Source organism: Mesoplodon mirus, assembly GCF_964341445.2.
Source record: "Mesoplodon mirus genome assembly, chromosome: 5".
Lineage (NCBI taxonomy): Eukaryota > Metazoa > Chordata > Mammalia > Artiodactyla > Ziphiidae > Mesoplodon > Mesoplodon mirus.
Window position 1 is genome coordinate 118837698 of NC_138980.1, and position 20891 is coordinate 118858588.

Below are 20891 nucleotides of genomic sequence, written 5' to 3' on the forward strand. Positions count from 1 at the left end.
AGACTTAGCTGGTGTTGCAGACTTGTCTGATGTGTGGAAAACCCATAACATCTAGTGTCAGATGTGCTGTATGATAGTATTGTGACAGTAAAGGAAACCCAGGGAATGCTTTTTCTAGACATATTCTATTTCATAAAAAAATACTGGTCATAATCCAATAAATTGATTTTACTTGATCTAATACCCTTCCTCCCATTTAATACATTAGGAAACAGAGGTTCAGAGAGGTGCAGTGACTTGCCCCAAATAACACAGTAAACCAGGACTCAGACTTTTCAGGACACTGGCAGGTTTTGCTTTGAAAGGTGCTAGGCAAAATTCAAAAACTGTCCTTGACATACTCCCAGCCCTTTCTGCACTCCTGTTTCTTCTAAAGTTTGTGGGCCAGTGCCTGCTGGTGAAAAAACCAACAAAGTGTATGTGTGATTAGTCATTTTAAAAATACGAGTTCTTTCTGAAATACAAATATGATCACTTTAACTGTTCTACTTGAATTCCCTCAGCAGCTCTTTGTGGTTTTCAGGCCAAATACAAATCATCAGTGTGGCAATAAAGGCTCCTCCAGACCTGGCCCCAGTCCTGCTAGCCAGCCTCACTCTCTACCGCTTCCCCACATGCAACTTCAAGGTCTTTCCTTCCTCCATTCTTGGCCTGGCTAAATCCTAAGTTTTTCACAACTCTACTCACATTCCTCTTCTGTGACTCTTCCCTGGTGCTTGCTTTCCACACCTCTGCTACAGCACACGTCGTGCCATCCCCGAACCTTCTTCTTGTCTGTCTTCTCCACTGGACTGGGGCATTCGTATGAGCCGGGTCAGGGCTCTCGGTCTGCTGCCCCTGCCACCCAGCCTAGGGCTCAGCACACAAGAGGAACTCAGTAAGTATCTGCCGAAATGAATCTTTGCATATTCTTACTCTCAGATTTTAATCCCCCCAAAACTCCAACTCACTGGAATATCAGCTCTCTGAATTATGTAAGAACTAGTTTTTGTTTTTGTTTTTAACATCTTTATTGGAGTATAATTGCTTTACAATGGGGTGTTAGTTTCTGCTTTATAACAAAGTGAATCAGCTACACATATACATATATCTCCTCCCTCTGCGCCTCCCTCCCACCCTCCCTATCCCACCCCTCTAGGTGGTCACAAAGCACCGAGCTGATCTCCCCGTGCTATGCGGCTGCTTCCCACTAGCTATTTTACATTTGGTAGTGTATATATTATATGCCCATGCCACTCTCTCACTTCATCCCAGCTTACCCTTCCCCCTCCCCGTGTCCTCAAGTCCATTCTCTATGTCTGTGTCTTTATTCCTGTCCTGCCCCTAGGTTCTTCAGAACTTTTTTTTTTTTAGATTCCATATATATGTGAAGAACTATTTTTGATAATGCAGATCTCCGTTTCCTAATATCTTGAGAGTATTAAGAAAAACTATACCTATCTTGGGAGAAATGGATGCAAAAACCCACTTCTGACTTTTTTTTCCTCCTTATCTTATACATATTGGGTGGGGGGTGGTAGTTTTATTTTTTTAACCTCCAGCTTGTAGGCTAGTACATGAAGATCAGCACAGCCTCTGACCCTTCCATGGTTACTCAAAGAACTAGCCCACCCACTCGGGTCCCCAGACTGAGAGCTTTCCCTGGATCACTTAAGAGGGGCAGACAGCAACTCTTCCTGAATGTCACCTTAAAACATACCCACAAAAGTGTCTCAGTAAGTTACTTACTATCCATCAAATCAGAGTGAAAAGGAGATAGTTAAATGCTTCTATGAATAAGTACAGGGATAACAAAGGGAGAGGTCCGATACGGGGGGGCTGTGGTGGTCAGAGATGGCTTTGTAAAGAGTGGATCACATAGAGCAGGTTGAGAATTGGGCAGAGAGATGGGGAGGGAAACACTTCCAGGTGAGAACCAGCATGAGCGACAGTCAGGCTGTGGGCAGAGAAGGCGCCCGACCAGGAGCCCATTCCCCTGGGGAGAAGTCAGGCCCGAAATGAGGTGGGAAGGAGCAGGCCTGTGCCTCGACGGCAGCAGGGCCGATTACCCTCTCCCACTGACTCCACGCAGCACTGTGTTAGTTATGCAGCGCATTCAGACTCACTATTTCGATCTCTGTGCCCTTGTTAGGTGAGTGGGATTGATATTAATGGACTTTTTAAAACAGAAGTGGTAACAGACTAAAGGAGATTAAGAAAATTAGCTCAAGCCACGCAGCTAGTAGCAAAACAACCTCACAGTCCAGCTCCCTAGACTTCTCCCAATTTCACAGACCCAAGAGTCAGGTGGGCCTCACAAGTCACATGGCTGAGCTTCCTCATGGTGCAGGTGAAGACTCTGAGGACAAAAGAGGTGAAATAGTTTTTCCAAGATCACACAAAAGTAGAGTTTAGGAGACTGACTTGTAGCAGCTTTAACCAGTCTTATTCCTCACTGACGGGGCTTTGCATTGTATTGGCTGGAGAGGAAACCCCGAAGAAAAAAAATCCTCATGTTGCAGAGAAAGAACTGTTACTTTGACAAAACAAAATATTTTATAATTTTATGACAGTTGGGATAATAGTCTGTTATTTAACTGCATTCTTAAAAAATGGAAATTTTTATCAACCAACAATTAAAAGTCTAAGTGAAAAAACTTCTGAAAAGAAACAGAGCTGCTCGAGGAGAAGCATCTGTCTGGGAAAGGTGGTCTCTACAACCTACAGGAGCTCTTCAGAACTTTGTTCTGCCACTGGTGAGTTTTTAGGTCTTCATCAATCAGGGAATTAAAAAAATTAACTTAAAAAAAAGAAACTAGGGCCTTCCTGGTGGTGCAGTGGTTGAGAATCCACCTGCCAATGCAAGAGACATGGGTTCAAGCCCTGGTCTGGGAAGATCCCACATGCCATGGAGCAACTAAGCCCGTGTGCCACAACTACTGAGCCTGCGCTCTAGAGCCCACAAGCCACAACTACTGAGCCTGCACTCTAGAGCCCGCAAGCCACAACTACTGAGCCCACGTGCTGCAACTACTGAAGCCCGCCTGCCTAGAGCCCGTGCTCCGCAACAAGAGAAGCCACCGCAATGAGAAGCCCGCACACCGCAAAGAAGAGTGGCCCCCGCTCGTGGCAACTAGGGAAAGCCCACGCGCAGCAACGAAGACCCAACACAGCCAAAAATAAATAAATAAAATAAATACATTTATCAAAAAAAAAAAAAAAACTACACACTGCCCCCAAACTGACAGACTATCATCTCAGAATCTGTTCAAAAAGGATAACTAGTATTTCCAGACGAGTACATCATCCAGATGACACATTATTACAACTTTTTTTTTACCCTAGAAATGACATGGCTTGAGAAATGACTTGCTGAGAAATCTGTGTTTACATTAGGGAGAGTCGGGGGCGGGAGGTGGAAATCCCTTGCAGAAGCTGAAAAGATGTTAAGTGGTAAATACCAAAATGCCCAACAAGCATGTAAGCAGGCTCTCATCCCAGCAAGAATATGTGCAGCTCAGCGTTTTAAAATTTGCTTTTAGCTTTTCCAGCAGTTTGAATTAACCCTTTCTCTACTTCTGTTCCCTTCGTGAGAGTACAGCCCTTAACCTAGAGACTCACAGGGCTGTCGCGGTCCTCTGCTATTCGCCAGCAGATAATCCCCTCATCCTAACCGCTTCTCCAAAGTAGGCCGCCTCTCCAAATGCCTCCTAGACTTCCTTGCTATCCAGATTCTCGGGGCAAGGCCCGGGCAATGTTAGGCAGTAAGTCCATCTTGCAGGAGCTATGCACAGAATTGGAAAAGACCTACTGGTAGACCAAAGCAACACAAATAAATGCCACTCGAAAGGTACATCCAAACCAGAACTTCTTCAGGAGCATGTGCATCAGAATCACCCCAGAGGGGCTGTTCCAGCAGGTGGTCCCAGCGTCTGTAATTGTAAAAGATCCTCAAGTGACTCTAAAGTGCATCCCCCACTGACAGACACTAATCTAGATGCTCTAAAGAGTCAATTACGTTTTTCTCTTAGTTTAAGACCCTAGCAAGTTAAAATGAAAAACAAGACAGGCAACCCCAAACCAAAAATTCTATGGTTCATCTTAATATCTTACTGACTATTAAACTTATTGACAGCCTAGGTGAATGACAATCAAATATAAGAAAGGTGACCATTTAATGAATATTTGCATAATACTTTACCATATTTTCTCATACACTATGGCTCTCATGTGCTTCACACAGCAACCCTGTGAGGTAGCTTGTTATTCTCAAATTAAAGATGAAGAGAATGAGTCTCAGAGACATGAGGGAATGACCTGGAAGTGCCCTGATGATGTCAGTATTTCTATTACCAAATTAGATTCCTTTTTTGCTATTTATAGTGATTCGTGTCTTTGCAATGTTTCTTCTAAACATAGAGTACATCAGTTGCTGCAGACATTTGCTTCCAAGGGAAAAAAAATCCACGTCAAAATCTCGGTGATCTGAAATCTCACACCATATTGGTCCCATTAAAACCAGGGCCAGCCACGTAAACTCTCAGAGTCCTTCTAAGCTCTTTGGCTCAATAGAAGAATCTGAAGAACAAGAATAAAACAGAAGCCAAGAAAATAAAAGAAGGTTAACTGAGCAGTAAAGACTTGTTTCAAGAATATCAATTCTAAAATAAAACCACTCAGCTCTGTGGTTGGGTGAGTGTTATTATAGCAAAGTCAAAAGCTTCCTAAATGAGTGAGTGCTGATTGGTTGGAAAACTAAACAAACAAGTCAGAGCCCAGTCCGTTAAAGATGAAAGCAGGCTTAATACATGGTGGTGCCGGCAGGGACGACATATCGAAGTGCAAAAGAGACAACAGGATCTTTGCAGCAGTGAAACATGCAGCACAGGCTTCTCTTTTTACCTTGTCTGTCGACATTTCCTTCATCCTGAAAGGCTGCTCTGGCGTAACTCAGAGGCAGATTCAGCCCGACAGCTGGCCCTACCATGCTCAGCCATGACGTGATGTAGTTGACATTCCTGGGAAATAAGTGAAACACAGAAAACTCTGTTTCCATTGTAGTTGTTTGAGTGGTAGAAAATCAGTTACCAACAATCATAGAAATGAGGCTTTCTTCAAAGACGTGTGCTCAGCACCTGGAATCTCAGCATTTCCAAATGCCAGCCTATTGCTTAACAGGGACTCGAGGGCCAAAGAGGCTGAGGATCCATCCCTCGCTAAAGCAGTTGAAGGGAAGGTCAAGGCACTGGGGCTCCTGACTTCACTCAATGATTCCAAGTTGATGCAACTGACATTAGCTAAGGTAGCAGAGTGCAGTTAAGTGCATGGCTTGGAGGCAAAAGTGCCTGGGTTCAAATGCCAGTTCCACCGCTTAACTAGACGTGTGACCTTAGTGGAGTCATTTAGCCCCTCTGTGCTTTAGCTTCCTCTTCTGCAAACTGGGCAAAATAATGGTCCTTAGCTCAGAGGGGTGTTATAGGAATCCAGTGCTTTACTATATCTGAAATACTTAGAACAGTGCCTAGCACACAGTAAAAAAAAAAAAAAAAAAAAATCAATAAATGTTAGCCATTATTATTATTACAAAGAATATTTCTTTGTTAGCTTAGCTTTTAGAATCACATAAAAAGATTTACACTTTTAAAATAAGAGTGAAAGCCAATGTAGCTTGATGGTGTTTCTTACCTATTGATTTTCTGAGAATTCTTTAACACAGGAGTCATGAATTCATTTGTCTTGCAGGGATGAAGAATAAAAAAGGGTTGTCCAAGTATCGGATGCTCCTGTAAGAATCAGAGATGGCCCAGGATTGCCAGCTTAAGTTACCTTGAAAAAGTTAAAATCCACAATCTGGTTTACTCCTTTAAGATAAAGGTTTGTTTTAAATTTCAAGTTATAAAATTAAGATACAGATTGATTCCTATTTTGAAATATAATTCATAACCCAAACATGAGAAAAAGTTGGTGAGAAGAAACTATTTATCGATAAAGCACAGGCACTCAATGCAAGCTGCAGATACATTTATCAGTTCCCTCTAACTGTTCTTTAGCTAGTGTTTCCTTTGGCCTATAATTATTCTTCAGTTTTAACTCAAGGATATCCATGAAGTCCAGGAGCCTGACCATCTGAACAATGCATTTCATTCATCTCTTTGTCAATGGTAAGGGGACCAAAATCATTACATATTTTCTTACATAAATTTTGTCAACATGTTAATTGTTTCAGGCCTAACTGCATCCAGTGCCAGTGGGCACATGTCCAGTGAGTAGACGGGATAGGGGGTGGGGTGGAAGAGGGGAACGGCTGGCACTATTTAAATTGCATTGCTTCTGTCTGTCTGTCTGTCTCTCCCTGAGCTTCTCTGTTTATCTATGTCTCTCCTTCTGTCTCCCCCAAGCCTACGGGGCTGTTTCCGTAAGTTCAAAGTCTGTAAGATGGAACTCCACTGCCTTTATGAGAGAATGACTGGATGTAAGATACAGGTCAGACTGCTGCCAAGTTAGGGATGTGAACATCATTTGGCAAACACTGGGGAGCCCTAGAAGGTTTCTATATAGTGAGTGATCGATGCATAAATTCTACCAGTGCAAAACAATTATTGTTGATACATTTATCAATTGCTTACATTGTGCATTAGCCATTATGCCAGAGGTTGCAAACCCAAATACTGCTATGATCTGAATGTTTGTGTTCCCACAAATTCATACACTGAAATCCTAATGCCCAGTGTGATGGTATTAGGAGGTAGGGCCTTTGGGAAGCGCTTAGGTCATGAGGGTGGAGCCCTCATGATGAGATTAATGCCTTTATAAAAGAGGCTCCAGAGGGCTACCTTGCCCCTTTCTGCCATGAGAGAAGTCTGCAACTTGGAAAAGGGCCCTCACGAGAGAGGGCTGGAGACCTAAACCTGGTCTCAGACTTCCAGCCTCCAGAACTGTAAGAAATAACTTTCTGTTGTATATCAACTACCCAATCTGTGGTATTTTGCTATAGCCACCCAAAGAGACCAAGACAACTACCTATGAAGACCAGGCAGGTGACCCGAAGGGGTGAGGCCAATTAACTACACCAGCAGGTGAAGAGGACTGTGGGGATCTGGAGAGCCCAGCCGAGTCTGTTTTTGCCACTCTGCTTCAGCCAGTTGTGCCATGTGGGGTGCAGGCTTGGTGGGCCAGGTCTTCCCATTTGTCAAAATAACCTAGAAATCCAGATTTTTATGCAAAACCCCCTAAATTTAAATATGGGCACATTTTTTTAAAAACATGGTGCGGGCCAAATAAAACCAGCCTGTAGGCTAGATCTCGACTGGGGGCTGCCTAGCTTCTTCTCCTGGCTTCTTCTCTTCTCAGCCAGTCCAAGGAGAAGCTGAACTCAGAGCTGTCCATGGGAAGAATTGTATCCTGCTGCCTCCACTGTCTAACCCTAAAACATTCATGGCTGTGCACAAGTGAACACACCCAACCATAAGAAATGGGAGGAATAGTTCCATTTGTATGGGTGACATTGGGCATGGATATGCATGTGTTTGTGAGCACGTGTGTGCGTGTGTGGTGAGGGCTGAGCTATCTGCTGGGAGTAGGTTGGAGTATGTCTCCCGGAGTGCCACCTCTGGATGTCTCTGCCCAGGGTCCTGATTCTCACACAGAGCTTGAGCTCCCATCTCCTGCTCTCTCCCTACCCCTCATTTCTGTCCCTAACCAGAGGCTGGGGTCACAGCCCCAGATGTGTTATGCTTATCGCAAGTCCTCCTGTCCAACTTGATTCTGGCTCCCTTTACCTGCCTTAAACTAATATTTATTAATTCATCACATATCTAGTGATCATCTCTTATGTGTCTTCCACGAATAGTTCTGGATCTAGTTAGAGAGATCACTATCTCTAAGATAAACCAAGTCCCTGATCCCATGGAACTTACATTCCAGTGCAGGAGACAGCCAATAAACACATAGAACAAATAAGTAAACAGGATAATCTAGATAATAGTAAGTGCTATGAATAAAACAAAACAGGGTAATGTGATTTTGGAGGGACTGTGGTAATAATTTAGATTTGGTGAAAGGGAAGGCCTTACTGAGAGGTGATCTTTAAACAGAGATCAGAATGGCAAGAAAAACCCAACTGTGCAGAGAAACTTGATGGATACAGAAGACCATAAAGGGAAATGAGTATGGGAAAGGTACACAGGAAATGTGAAAGAATTTTAGAATCATCCTGGACTAAAATAATTATTGTTTATAGAGCTGAGATTTAAAAGGTTAAATTTAGTCTAAATTCTTTATGGATTACTTGTGTAGTAAACATTGGAAGGAATGAAGAGCAGTAACCAAATCTGTGAAGACATGTTACCTTCTTTAATAAAATGAAACCTAGACCTCCAAGGATGGCATTACATGGAACACTCATGAAGGGGAGAGTCAGCTCAGCCATGTCTCCACTCCTCCAGGACTCACCCTCCCCTTTGGCAGCCCTTGTTTCCCATGGCCACTCTCACGCTCATGGGGAAACTCCTCCAACTTTAAACACTTGAGCCCAAGTTTCCTGTAGCTGAGGTGGAATAGACTAGTCAAACAAGACTCTACTGAAAGCCTGGGAATACTGAAAGGGTAACAGAACACTAAGCAACAGGGCTCTAAAAGATCCAGAGTGTTACAATACTGGGGCTCCCAGGCCCATTTGAGTCATGGGGGACACTAGGAAGAGATCTTGGCTGGGCTTTCCCTTTCTGGCCTGCATGGTGGATGGAAGCACTCACAACCACTATGCAAGAGTGTCCTCCAAGAATCTTAACCCCTAATAATTCAGTCTCCTTGAGGAGATGGTAACTCTCATGAGGAATGGCTTCATCATATAGACAAGACCTTGCCTCTTCCTTACAGGTCTGTGGCCTAACATTTAAAAGACCTCAGAAGAATAACCACATCAGAGAATAACATACATCTGAGAGTTACAGACACACTTAAAGTTCAGGGGTCCATTTTCTAAGCAGATGTCGGCCCATGTCACATTGTAGCTCTGCTTATTTGATGCTCCCTAGTAGAGACTTGGACTTCATGTCTACAAGTCATCTTTTGCTCACTCCATATAGAAAGTAGATAAGATCAGGCTTGGTGGGCTTCCCTGGTGGCACAGTGGTTGAGAGTCCGCCTGCCGATGCAGGGGACACGGGTTCGTGCCCCGGTCTGGGAGGATCCCACATGCCGCGGAGCAGCTGGACCCGTGAGCCATGGCCACTGAGCCTGCATGTCCGGAGCCTGTGCTCCGCAATGGGAGAGGCCACAACAGTAAGAGGGCCGCGTACCGCAAAAAAAAATCTGTAGTTAAGACTTAAGTTCTGCTCCACTACTTAGTAGCTGTGAGCTTTGAGGCAAACCACTTAATCATTTCATGTCACTGTTTCCTCATCTGATAACTGGGACTAATTATAGTATCTACCTCATAGATTGACTGTGTTACTTCAATGAAAAAATGCCAGAAAACTGTTCAAAATAGTGCCTGACATATATAATAAGCACTTAGTTGGCTATTATTATTAAACCCATTGTTATCTAAACAGACAAGGATAATAGCACCCAGACATCCAGAATATTGTCTTATAATACCTTATAACAAAGTCCAATTTCAATATGTAAAAACAAAAAGCTCCTATAGAGTTATGCAACACAGGAAAAATATCACTGACCAGTGTCTAAATGTTTAGGAACATTTGACAACTGATTATAACCAAGGGCAAGAAAACTCTAAATTAGTAAAAAGTCTATGTACAATATATATGGCAATTAGAATTATCAATATATTGGTATTCAGGACAAATTAATGGAAAATAATTTAAAGAATTTAAATTAAAATACAAGTTCAGGCACTTCAAAAACCCTGCAGTAATCTACAGCATTTTAATATTCATTTTTCCTCAAACAAAATAAAAACAGTTATATTAGCATTTAAGGTTATATTCTAATAAAATGCATGGTAATGCTTATGTGAAACACTTTTTTAAATAATAGGGACTTTCACGCCTTAGAATAGCTTTTAGATCAGCTTGGACAGTTCTTTAATACAGGTTTGACGACAGTAAAAAAAATTCTTTGCCTTTTATTATGTTAAGAACTTATATTTATATAATTAGAATATATTTAAAGCAACGACTGCCTTTAAAAATCAAATGTTTAAATTGTATTGTAAACATAAAAATTATATTGTTTTGGTAAGATGCTTTGGTTTAAAAAAGCCAAGCTATGAGATGTTGATCTTCTTATAATAGAAATTATAATAAGGGACATTTGTGTAATCTCTTGAGAAAAGTTTTATAAATAAATAACAATAGGAGTAGACTTATAGCTATAGCAGAATGATATAGAGGTCAACAAATTTCCTTGAAAAACAAGTATAAAACTGAACAAAATTGTCCAAAAAACCCCACTTCTGGGATGTGGAAATCAACCAAAGGCAAATAAAAAATTTGATAAGTGTTTAACTCGTGAAAAGCTGCTAGAACCTCAAGTCAGACACAGAGAGAGTCTTCAGCCTTCTTGCCTAGAAATACTCTCACACTCTCCTCCACCTCCACCTGGCTCCACAACAGGGAAGTTTTACGGGAGTGGAGCAGGCCATGAGAATCAGTAGCTGTGCTGCTAGAAGGGCTGACTTGATTTCCAACAGTCAAAGAAAACTACTGCCCGGTGGCATTAGCAATAAAATCTAATAGGGAGATCTTGGAGGTGAGACAGTTGTAGAAGGGCTAGGTAAGCTCTCCAGGCATCCTGGGCTGATGGGAACTAAGCACATGTTCAGGGGAGGTACAAGAAGCCCTGATGAAAAGTAAAAGCTGATGATGACAACTTGAACATTAACTGAAATTTGGATATGCTCCCAACCCACACACACATCCATGAACAAATGAGGGAAGGCTTATAGGCCTGAGGTATATAAGCACAACCTCTGTCCAATCACTGGCTAACCAGCAAGGTATGCAGATAGAGCTGGTGACCCTGCGGAAGTCAGGAAAAAACATGAAAATAAGAATGAAAGACAAAATAGAGACATGAATGGCCACACTTACAGAGTAGGCAAATTCTGCAGGTAAAACCTAGGAAAGCTACTAAAACAGACAAACAAAAACAACAGCAACAATAACAAAGAGACAACCCTCAGGGAAAAATATAGGAATCCAGAATTGCTACAATATATTATCTAAATTGTCTAGTTTTCAAAGAAATTTATGAGACAGGCAAAGAAACATAAAAGATACACAAAAAGGGAAAAAAATCTATTAATAAAAACTGACTCTGAGTGGGCCTGGTTATCAGATTTACATAGAATTCAAAGCAGCTATTATAAATATGTTTGAAGAATTAAAGAAAACTATATTAAAAGAGTTAAAAGGGGAAAATTATGATAATAACTCTGCAAATAGGTAATCTCAATCAAAGAACACAAACTATAAAAAGAACCAAATAAAAATTTGGAGTTGGAAAGTATAATACAGAAATAAAAAATTCACTAGATGGGTTCAACAGTAGATATGAGATGGCAATAAAAAGAATTAATGATTTTGAAGATATGTTAATAGAAATTATTCAATCTGAAGGGAAAAAAAAATGAAGAAAAAAGAACAAAGCCTCAGAGACCTGTGGGACAATACCAGGCATACCAGCATACCCGTAGTAGGAGTCTGAGAAGGAAAGGAGAGAGAAAAGGGCAGGCAAAATGTTTGAAGAAATACTGGCTGAAAAGTTCTAAACTTTGATGAAAAACATTTAAGCTACAGATACAAGCAGCTCAACAAACCCTAAGTAGAAACACAAAAATCCACAACTAGACACATCATAGTCAAATGGCCAAAAGCCAAAGACAGGAGAAAATCTTAAAAGTAGCAAGAGAGCAAGAACTCATCACATAAAGAGGAATAAGAACACAATAAAGGCTGGCTTCTCATAGCAGCAGAAAGACATATTCAAGTCCTGGGGAAAAAAAACCCTAGAACTGTCAATCAAGAATTCTATATCCAGCAAAACTGTCCTTCAAAAATGAAGGTAATATAAATACATTCTCAAGGAACAGACTGAGAGAATTCCTTGCTAGCTGACTTGCCTATAAGATATACTAAAGGAAGTCCTTCAGGCAATAATACCAGAGGGTATTATTGAGATACCATAGGGTAACTCAAATCCACAGGAAAAAATAAAAAGCATCATAAATGGTAAACATAAAAAATGAGCTAAGTATATTTTCTTCTCTTAATTACTTTAATAGACATAGGATTATATAAGCAAAAATTATAATACGGTAGTGTTGGGTTTATAACATACATAAATGTAATATACATGACAATAATAGCACAAAGGAAGGGAGGGGATAAAACTATATGGAACAAAGTTACTGTATTTTAGCCACCTTAAGTCAGTACTAACTTGTGCTCCTGCCATTGGAATGTTAGTAAAGGTATTGTTTTTGAGAGCATTTAGAACTCAAAAGGTCCTTCTTGTTTTTAAATAAATCCTTTAAGTATGTTATTAATCAAAGTTAGCCTTGTGACTTGAGCCAATACTATTTTTTTCAGTCACATTCAATGAGCTTATCCTGTAAGCCAAGCAATTTGTATTCAGACAAAGTAAGGTAGAGGATTTACAAATAATTTGAGGCATTTGATCAGTGTAGACAATCTGGATAATATTCTTCAAAAGCCTTTTTTCTGCAATGGAGATTTTTTAAAGTTTACACTATCAGGAAGGATTATCTGCATTTTCTGCTTTCTCCTTCAGACAGCCAGAATCAGAGATAAAAGCATCTTTACTTGGTTTAGGAATTATGTGTTGGAGTTAAAAAAATCTAAAATTCTACACCTTATTTGTTTAACATACCATTTTCAGAAATGGAAGAACATCAAAACTGTCAGGATCTCTTTAGTGACATTTCTTAGATCAATTCAGAAGGTAAATTTGTGTGAAAGTGCTACCATCTGCTGTCAGTACTAATGAACTGATGCAAATCTGCGCTGGGAAAAATGTCAGTGTGTAAATGCAGGCAGCCAATGAACTGTGTTAGGCTTACAACTCAATAAACACTTCTACTGGAACAAAGTTCTGCTAAATGGTTTTCCGTGAAAGTAGAAATGATGGGTCAGATTTCTATCTCTGTAACTCCAGAGGAGTTATAGTGGCACATTCTCTTATGAAATTTAATTTAGCACAATCTCTTATGAAATTTAATTTAGCAATGGTTAAATGTCTCATAAAATAAGTCTGACATGAATACTGTGAATTGGTTTCAGAACTATTAGATATGACTATCATAAGGAAATGATAATATTGCGCCTTCATTCTTACATCTAATAAATGAGTTACTTGGTTCATTTCTTAATTTTCTTGGCTCTCCAGGATAGCACAAATATAATTTCACGTGCTAAGCTTTCATCCAGTTTCACATTCCAGACTGATCAAATTTGCCTTCCACTCGGGGCACATTCCTTAGAAATGGAGAAGGGTATCTCCCTCATCCTGCCTCCTCAGGCTAGGAAAGGAAAATGGCCACTGAGCACCTACAGTATCAGGCACTGTACTAAGAGCTTTGCAGGGGTCCCCTTTCCCAATAACTCTTTGAGATAGGCTTTATTATTGCCACTTTGGAGAACAAGTTCCAAGAGATTATGCCTTACAGTCATCCAAGTGAGCATCCAAAGTGCATGCTCATACACCGTACCTCCTCATCCCATTGACCAGAGCTGGCGTCAAGGATCGTCCCTGGTTTTAATCCTCTCCAGTCCACTTCTTTAAAAATCTATTTTTTTCAAATTTCAAATTAATGTATTTTCATAAAAATTATAAGAGCAATACATGGAGAGTTCAGAAAATACAGAAAAGAACAATGAATAAAAACAGAATTATCTAAAACTGCCCAACTCAGATTTATTCCGTTTGGTGAATTTCCTTTCAGATCTTTTATACACATGTTTATAGTTTTCTGTTGCTTTTTATTCACTGAACAGATATTTATCAAGTGCCTACTATGTGCCAGTCCCATCATATGCATCTTTTGTCAATCAGTTCTTTGTCTTCTGTTTTACTAATTTCTGCACTTATTTTTATTATTTCCTTTCATATAATTTGTTTGGTTTTCTTATTCATTTATATTAGTTCTTTAGTATCTTTTGAGGATATTGATTCTTTTCATTCATTCAACCACCATTGTGAGCCATGCACTGGGTCAAATGTTAGTAATACAATGGTACATAAACAGATTACCCTTGCTCTCATAAAAGTTGCTGAAACAGTCAAAACATTTTTTATTTCCAGATTTGTCATTAAATTATTTTCATGATGATTTAGATATGAAATGTATTATTAAATAATTAAATCAATAATTTTTCTCCTTTGTTATTTCTTTTATCATTTTTATGTTTTAAAAATCCTCTTCATAAGTCAGAAAGAGAAAAACAAATATCATATATTAACACATATATGTGGAATCTAGAAAAATGGTACAGATGAACCTATTTGCAGGGCAGGAATAGAAACCCAGACATAGAGAACGGATGTGTGGATACAGGGTTGGAAGGGGAGGGTGGGCTGAATTGGGAGATTAGGTTTGACATAAATATACTACCATGTGTAAAATAGATAGGTAGTGGGAACCTGCTATATAGCACAGGGAGCTCAGCTCGGTGCTCTGTGATGACCTAGATGGGTAGGATGGGGGGGAGGGAGGTCCAAGAAGGAGGGGATAAATGTATACATATAGCTGATTCACTTCACTGTACAGCAGAAACTAACACAACACTGTAAAAGCAACTATACTCCAATAAAAAAAAAAATCCTCTTCAGAATTAGAAAACCAGATATTTACCTATATTTATGTACAGTTTATAATGACACTTCTTGCTGTTCCCCGAACACAATGCTTTTTCTTACCTCCAGACCTTTGAACATGCAGTTCTCTCTGCCGGGAACACCCTCCTCCCAACACACACACTAATGTCCTTTTCTTCCCTACAGATCTCAGCTTTCTTTTACCCCAACTCTGTATCAGGTGCCCTCCCTCTGTGTTCCCACTGCACCCATGCTTAAGCCTACTGCTTAATTCCTCACTGTTCTGTATAGGAGATTGACTGTTTATAGGAGTCCTCCTCTACTATAATTTCTTGAGGGCAGAAGAAATATTCTGACTATTATTTTAATCTCAGCATCCAGGACAGTGCCTTTCATCTAGTAGGCACTCGACAATAATTTGTGGAATTACTGCACAGAAAAAGACATCCTACTATGCCAAAGTAAATTATTACTGGCACATGCAGCCTGTTCCATAAAGGAGAATATTTGTGCAGGAATCACCAATGGCCTCCACGAAAGAGACCAAAACATTCTCTCTCCTTGGCACAAAACCAGGGGCAGCACCTCCTGTACATTTATAAGTGTCCCCGGATAAGAAATTCAATATCTGTTTTCTGAAATATTTCCTCCAAAGTGTACCTAAGAACAAAGGAGAGTTTGAGGGTATGGTTAGGAATAACTCTCTACGTAAAAAACTTATGTCAACTATACAATATATTCTAAAATCTACTGGTTTCTACATAAAAATAATATCTTTCATTATCATTTTAAAAAACTGATGCAAGATGCATATTTTAGTTCTGTGAATTAGCCTTCCCTCTGCCATGCCACCCTATTCCCCTAAGGTTTGTTACTCAGACTTAGAAGCAGATCAAATGCTACTAAAATATGTAATAAACTCATGCCTTTCTACTTAACTCACTCCTTCATTACTTCATGCAATTTTTGCTCGTGCATTCAATAAACAGCACTGAATACCTAATGTGGGTAAGGCTCTATGCTAAACATTTGTCCATCTAGCCATCCACCTCCCCACTCATTTATTCAATGAATATTTATGGAGCCTGTTCTATGTACCAGGCACTGTTCTAGGCACTGGAAATATAAGTACACTCAAGACAGAAGCAAAGTCTGCTCTTACAGAGGTTACTTTTAGTTTGAAGTACTAGAAAGATATAAAACAACATCTTATTATCTCAACTCCTGAGGCTTACAGTCAGATACATGCCCAGGATTGAAAGTCCCAGATCGCACCTCAAGGGCAGAGAGTTCCAAAGGTAAAGTAAGTTTGTCACTACTCACTTCCCTTCCCTTAGGATTTCTAAAGAGAACAGAAAAGCAGATCCCCAGGGAGAATAGCAGTGTCACCTGGTCTAATAATGGGAGATGAATAATAGGACTTGTGACCAGTAACAAGAAAAGCTGGCACGGGAGACACCCTCGGTGGGAGGGATATTTTTTTTTCCATCATTTGGAAAGAAGGCATGGGGAGGCTTCACACTCCACAGAAAACTGTGTGGGTGATCACAGTGGCACTAGCATAGAATGAGATGTTCCCCACTGTAGGATGGAGGGTTTCCTAAGGAAGACATATAAGTACCTGAGGCCACCAGTACCTGAGGAGCTCACCAGTAAACTAAAGGAAAACCACAATGCAGAGGTGGCCAAGCCTGAGACCCCACACATAGAAAGAAGGCTTGTTCCCTGGAATGATACTCATGGTATCCAGGTATCATGATATCCTGATGCCTGGAACTCAACTACTATTTTCACCCAGTAGAGCTAATGCTTATTGTAGTTGTGCGATTCCTATAATTCTATATTGAGTGCTCTGCAATGAGAAACACCAAACTGAACACAGGGTGTATAAATCTCCATGAGCTGAGAGCGACCTTGAGTCAAATGAAATAGGTCATCTCCTCTCCTCATTTCTCCCCATGCTCCCGTTAGGACAGCTGCAATGCAAGGATTACAGAAATCACTATAATACACAACATTTAAAAGGCACAAACCCAGGAATACAGGAACTCAGAGAAAGAAAAGGTCAGTTTTGTCTGGGAGGAGAAATGAGTAGCAAAGATTTCCTGAAGATGTGGTATTTAACCTGGTCCAAACCCTAAAGGATGGGCAGGACTTGGAGCAGGGGAAGAGTGTGGCAGTAGAACTGAAGATAGAAAGAGGCTACTCTAAGTTTAATGGGAAGGGAGTTAAGTGAGAGGCACAGAGACTTCCATCTTTTGAGTAAGACTAACAAGTTTGGTAAACTGAAGAAGAAAAAAAATGCCTGTTATTTTTTTGTTTGTTTGTTTTGTTTTTTTGGTGTGTTGTTAAATGATTGAGGCAATCCCTATAAGTTCTAAAGTATTTGCTGGAAATAATCAACACACAAGACAAAGAAGGTTTGAAGTTCGAGCAACCTTCTCTTATAGCTTTGAAAAAAAGACAGGGAAAAAGGGGGGAAAGAAGATATACCCTGGTACACATTTTTACCCCTAATAAGTGCATGAGGATATAGTTAGAAAGACAGTGAGAAAATATTTAAGAAAAAAAATATGTGGAAAGAAATGAAAGTCATGCCCAAGTACCCAAGAAAGGTCCCCAAGCTATGCTTTGCTCTAGATGTACCTGTTGACATTTTGTGGCCAGTTAATTGGGAATAAAATTCTAGTGGTGTTTGGAAAGGTGGATTTTAAAAAAAATAGACAGTTCCTCAAATTCATATGTTGCACAGAAGCCACTAGGCTTCCTAGAATTTTTATTAAAAATTACAGACACCACAGCAATAGTCCTCAGATATGACCTCTTCTGCTAACAAAAACTTTCTTTTCATGGCTCCAGAGGGAGTCCAGAAACTAATTCTCCCACCCCTGCATAAATCTACAAAAGGCTCCCTCCTTGGGCTGCTGACAGTCCCAACTGCGACTCCTGGATTAGAGAGCAGAGTTTTAATATAATTATAGAGTCTATATATGGGTTGTTGCTTTAAGCAACACCATTAATATGCCAGAACTCTGCATTCTTAAACTTATTCACTTATCAATTTATTGTACATAATTTAATCTTTCTGTATTTTGATATGCAAAATGGAAATAGCACTGCTGATACTTCACAGGGTGAAAGGAGATAACCAACAAGACGATTATAAAGCTTGCTGGGGGAAAAAAGAGCTTATGTAAATGTCTATTAATTAAACAGGAACGGCTGCACAACTAGGTCAGGCATGATGATAAGACGGAACAACCCACCCCAGCCATCAGCATCAAAAGGAAGAAATGAGCATTTAATGCTAATAGCACTTGTTGGTTGCATTTTATAAAGAATATTAAATTGTAATATTCTGTAACATAACATGGAATAGCATATTTCAGACGATCCTCAAAGAATTCTTTGATAGAACATAAACTTATTAGAGACAACAGCCAAAAACAAAAACAAAAACACAAGTCAATTACTAATGAAGAACTTGCAAAAAGCTAATCAAAGCTCTCATCCAGAGAAAATGAGAAAATCTGAGCTCAGAATGATTTTGTATATTGATGAGATTTTATACAGCACCACAGAAAGAAAATTAAAGCAGCTTTAAGGACTTTAAGTCTCTGTTAAAAAGCCTTGTTATGGTCCATATCAATGTATTAAAATGTTCTGTTTGGGTGGAAACATCCATTTTTTAAAAATACCTGATGCATGGTGCTGGCAGTAGAGGACACACTCGGTTTCCTGTCTCTCTGGTCAAATCCCTGAGTTGTGGGAGGGTCACACAGAAGAACCTTCATTCAGCCTCCACCCATTTTGTACAAATCTGCTCAGAGAGGTGTTCTTATCCACCTCTCTGGCACTCAGAAATTATGGAGTCAAGACTCATGTCCAGATTCAAGAATAGAACTTAGTCTTTCTCTACCAACACCAAGCCTACTGAGACTAAATGTGGCACTTGAGCATGAAACAACTTGCAGGCATTACATTTATTCTATTCTTGTCTTAAAGGAAAACAATAGGGAGCTTGTGCTTTCCAAGCATTAATTCTTCTTCTTTTTTTTTCCCTTCTACTACGTTACATAACGGTGACAATTTTGGGCTCACTAAGTTTATTTCTGGGATACTCATTAAAACAGTGACACCACTTTAGATTATGTTGGGGTATAATAAAGTGGTGAATCAGCAATCAGAAAAGTCAAGGATTTTCAAGAACAAACTCACAAAACAGCTTAATTTATTGGTAACCAGATATTAATGTCTAGCAACTATCACATAGGAAGATGTTTTATGAGCAACACAAAATAAATAGCAGTCTGTTAGTATAATTACTTTTTAGGATGATGCCAAATAGAATTTTAATGTAACAGAAAAACATACAGATTAATCTTTAAGATGATTTTTTAAAATACCACAATGCGGGGCCTCCCTGGTGGCGCAGTGGTTGAGAGTCCGCCTGCCGATGCAGGGGATACGGGTTCGTGCCCCGGTCTGGGAGGATCCCATATGCCGCAGAGCGGCTGGGCCCGTGAGCCATGGCCGCTGGGCCTGCGCATCCGGAGCCTGTGCTCCGCAACGGGAGAGGCCACAACAGTGAGAGGCCCACATACCGCAAAAAGAAAAAAAAAAATAAAATAAAATACCACAATGCTTCTCTTTATGTAAATATAATCAATATAAATTTCTAACAAAACACCCCAGTTTACAGCTAACAGGCATTTCCTTCCTGACTCTTACCCAGTTTTGATAATTAAAATATTCTTTTTATTCCCAGAAGCAGATTCCTAGTGATTTCTTTAAGTTAAAATCAGTTTTTTTTTGGGGGGCCTCCCTGGTGGCGCAGTGGTTGAGAGTCCGCCTGCCGATGCAGGGGATACGGGTTCGTGCCCCGGTCTGGGAGGATCCCATGTGCCGCGGAGCGGCTGGGCCCGTGAGCCATGGCCGCTGGGCCTGCGCATCCGGAGCCTGTGCTCCGCAACGGGAGAGGCCACGGCAGTGAGAGGCCCGCATACCGCAAAAAAAAAAAAGAAAAAAAAAATCAGTTTTTCTCTTTAGAAGTGCGCTAGAAAGAGACTCTATGAAGAAAATTCCTAAGGATGTGATAAACCCATTATACAATCTGTTACTCATCTAATACTGAAAAATGTTAGGTAAAGATTGGACCTGTAAAAATTTAGCTACAATGAGATACTCCCCCAGTTTTTAGACTACTAGTCATTTGAAACCAGGAAACAAAAACAATGCTACTAATAGGCTACAGTATTAAGAAATCATATTCTTCTATATAAAAATATAATCATGGATTTTTTTTCAGGCAATAATTATATCTTGGTATTTTGCAAACAAGTGTTAGAAAGAGGAATAAGCTGATACATATGGGCAAGAATGGCAGTTTCTTATATTTAAAGATATTTTATTAACATATAAGCAACTTAATAATGTCAGGATTTTAAAAATGTACACTCTAATCCTATTTCCTGACCAAACATTTCTCCATAGTAACTTCTGTCAGAATCCTAAGAACTGATTTTTATACTTTGGATCTAGTTCTGTATTTTCTAGACAAGAAAGTCTAGGACACAAGAAAGAGCCTAAAGTCGAAAAAGAAAATCAGTAGCAGCAAATACAGAGGCTTTCCACATGAACTCAGGAGTGAATCCTGATTTAAAGGCTGAGCTCTGAGCTCACCATTATTTTTTTTAATTTTTTAATTTTATTTTATTTTATTTTTATACAGCAGGTTCTTATTAGTCATCAATTTTATACATATCAGTGTATACATGTCAATCCCAATCTCCCAACTCATCACACCCCCAACCCACCCCCCATCACTTCCCCCCTTGGTGTCCATACGTTTCTTCTCTACATCTGTGTCTCTATTTCTGCCCTGCAAACCGGTTCATCTGTACCATTATTCTAGGTTCCACATATATGCATTAATATATGATACTTGTTTTTCTCTTTCTGGCATACTGCACTCTGTATGACAGTCTTTAGATTCATCCACATCTCTACAAATGACCCAATTTCGTTCCTTTTTATGGCTGAATATTATTCAATTGTATATATGTACCACAACTTCTTTATCCATTTGTCTGTCGATGGGCATTTAGGTT

At 39.9% G+C, this 20891-nt stretch overlaps 1 protein-coding gene across 4 annotated transcripts in view; it reads right to left on the reverse strand.

Moving 5' to 3' along the window:
- Positions 1-1142: 1142 nt before the first annotated feature.
- The window catches only part of ATG10 (autophagy related 10), a 234583-nt gene continuing 214834 nt past the window's right edge, over positions 1143-20891 (reverse strand). For all 4 annotated transcript variants that reach the window (XM_082621252.1, XM_082621254.1, XM_082621251.1 and 1 more), the window contains 3 exons: positions 5665-5762; positions 4882-4997; positions 1143-4557 (listed from right to left, as the gene is read on the reverse strand). In XM_082621252.1, the coding sequence (XP_082477378.1) occupies positions 4520-4557; positions 4882-4997; positions 5665-5762 (252 nt within the window). In that variant the 3' untranslated portion in view covers positions 1143-4519. The remainder of the gene's footprint in view (positions 4558-4881; positions 4998-5664; positions 5763-20891) is intronic.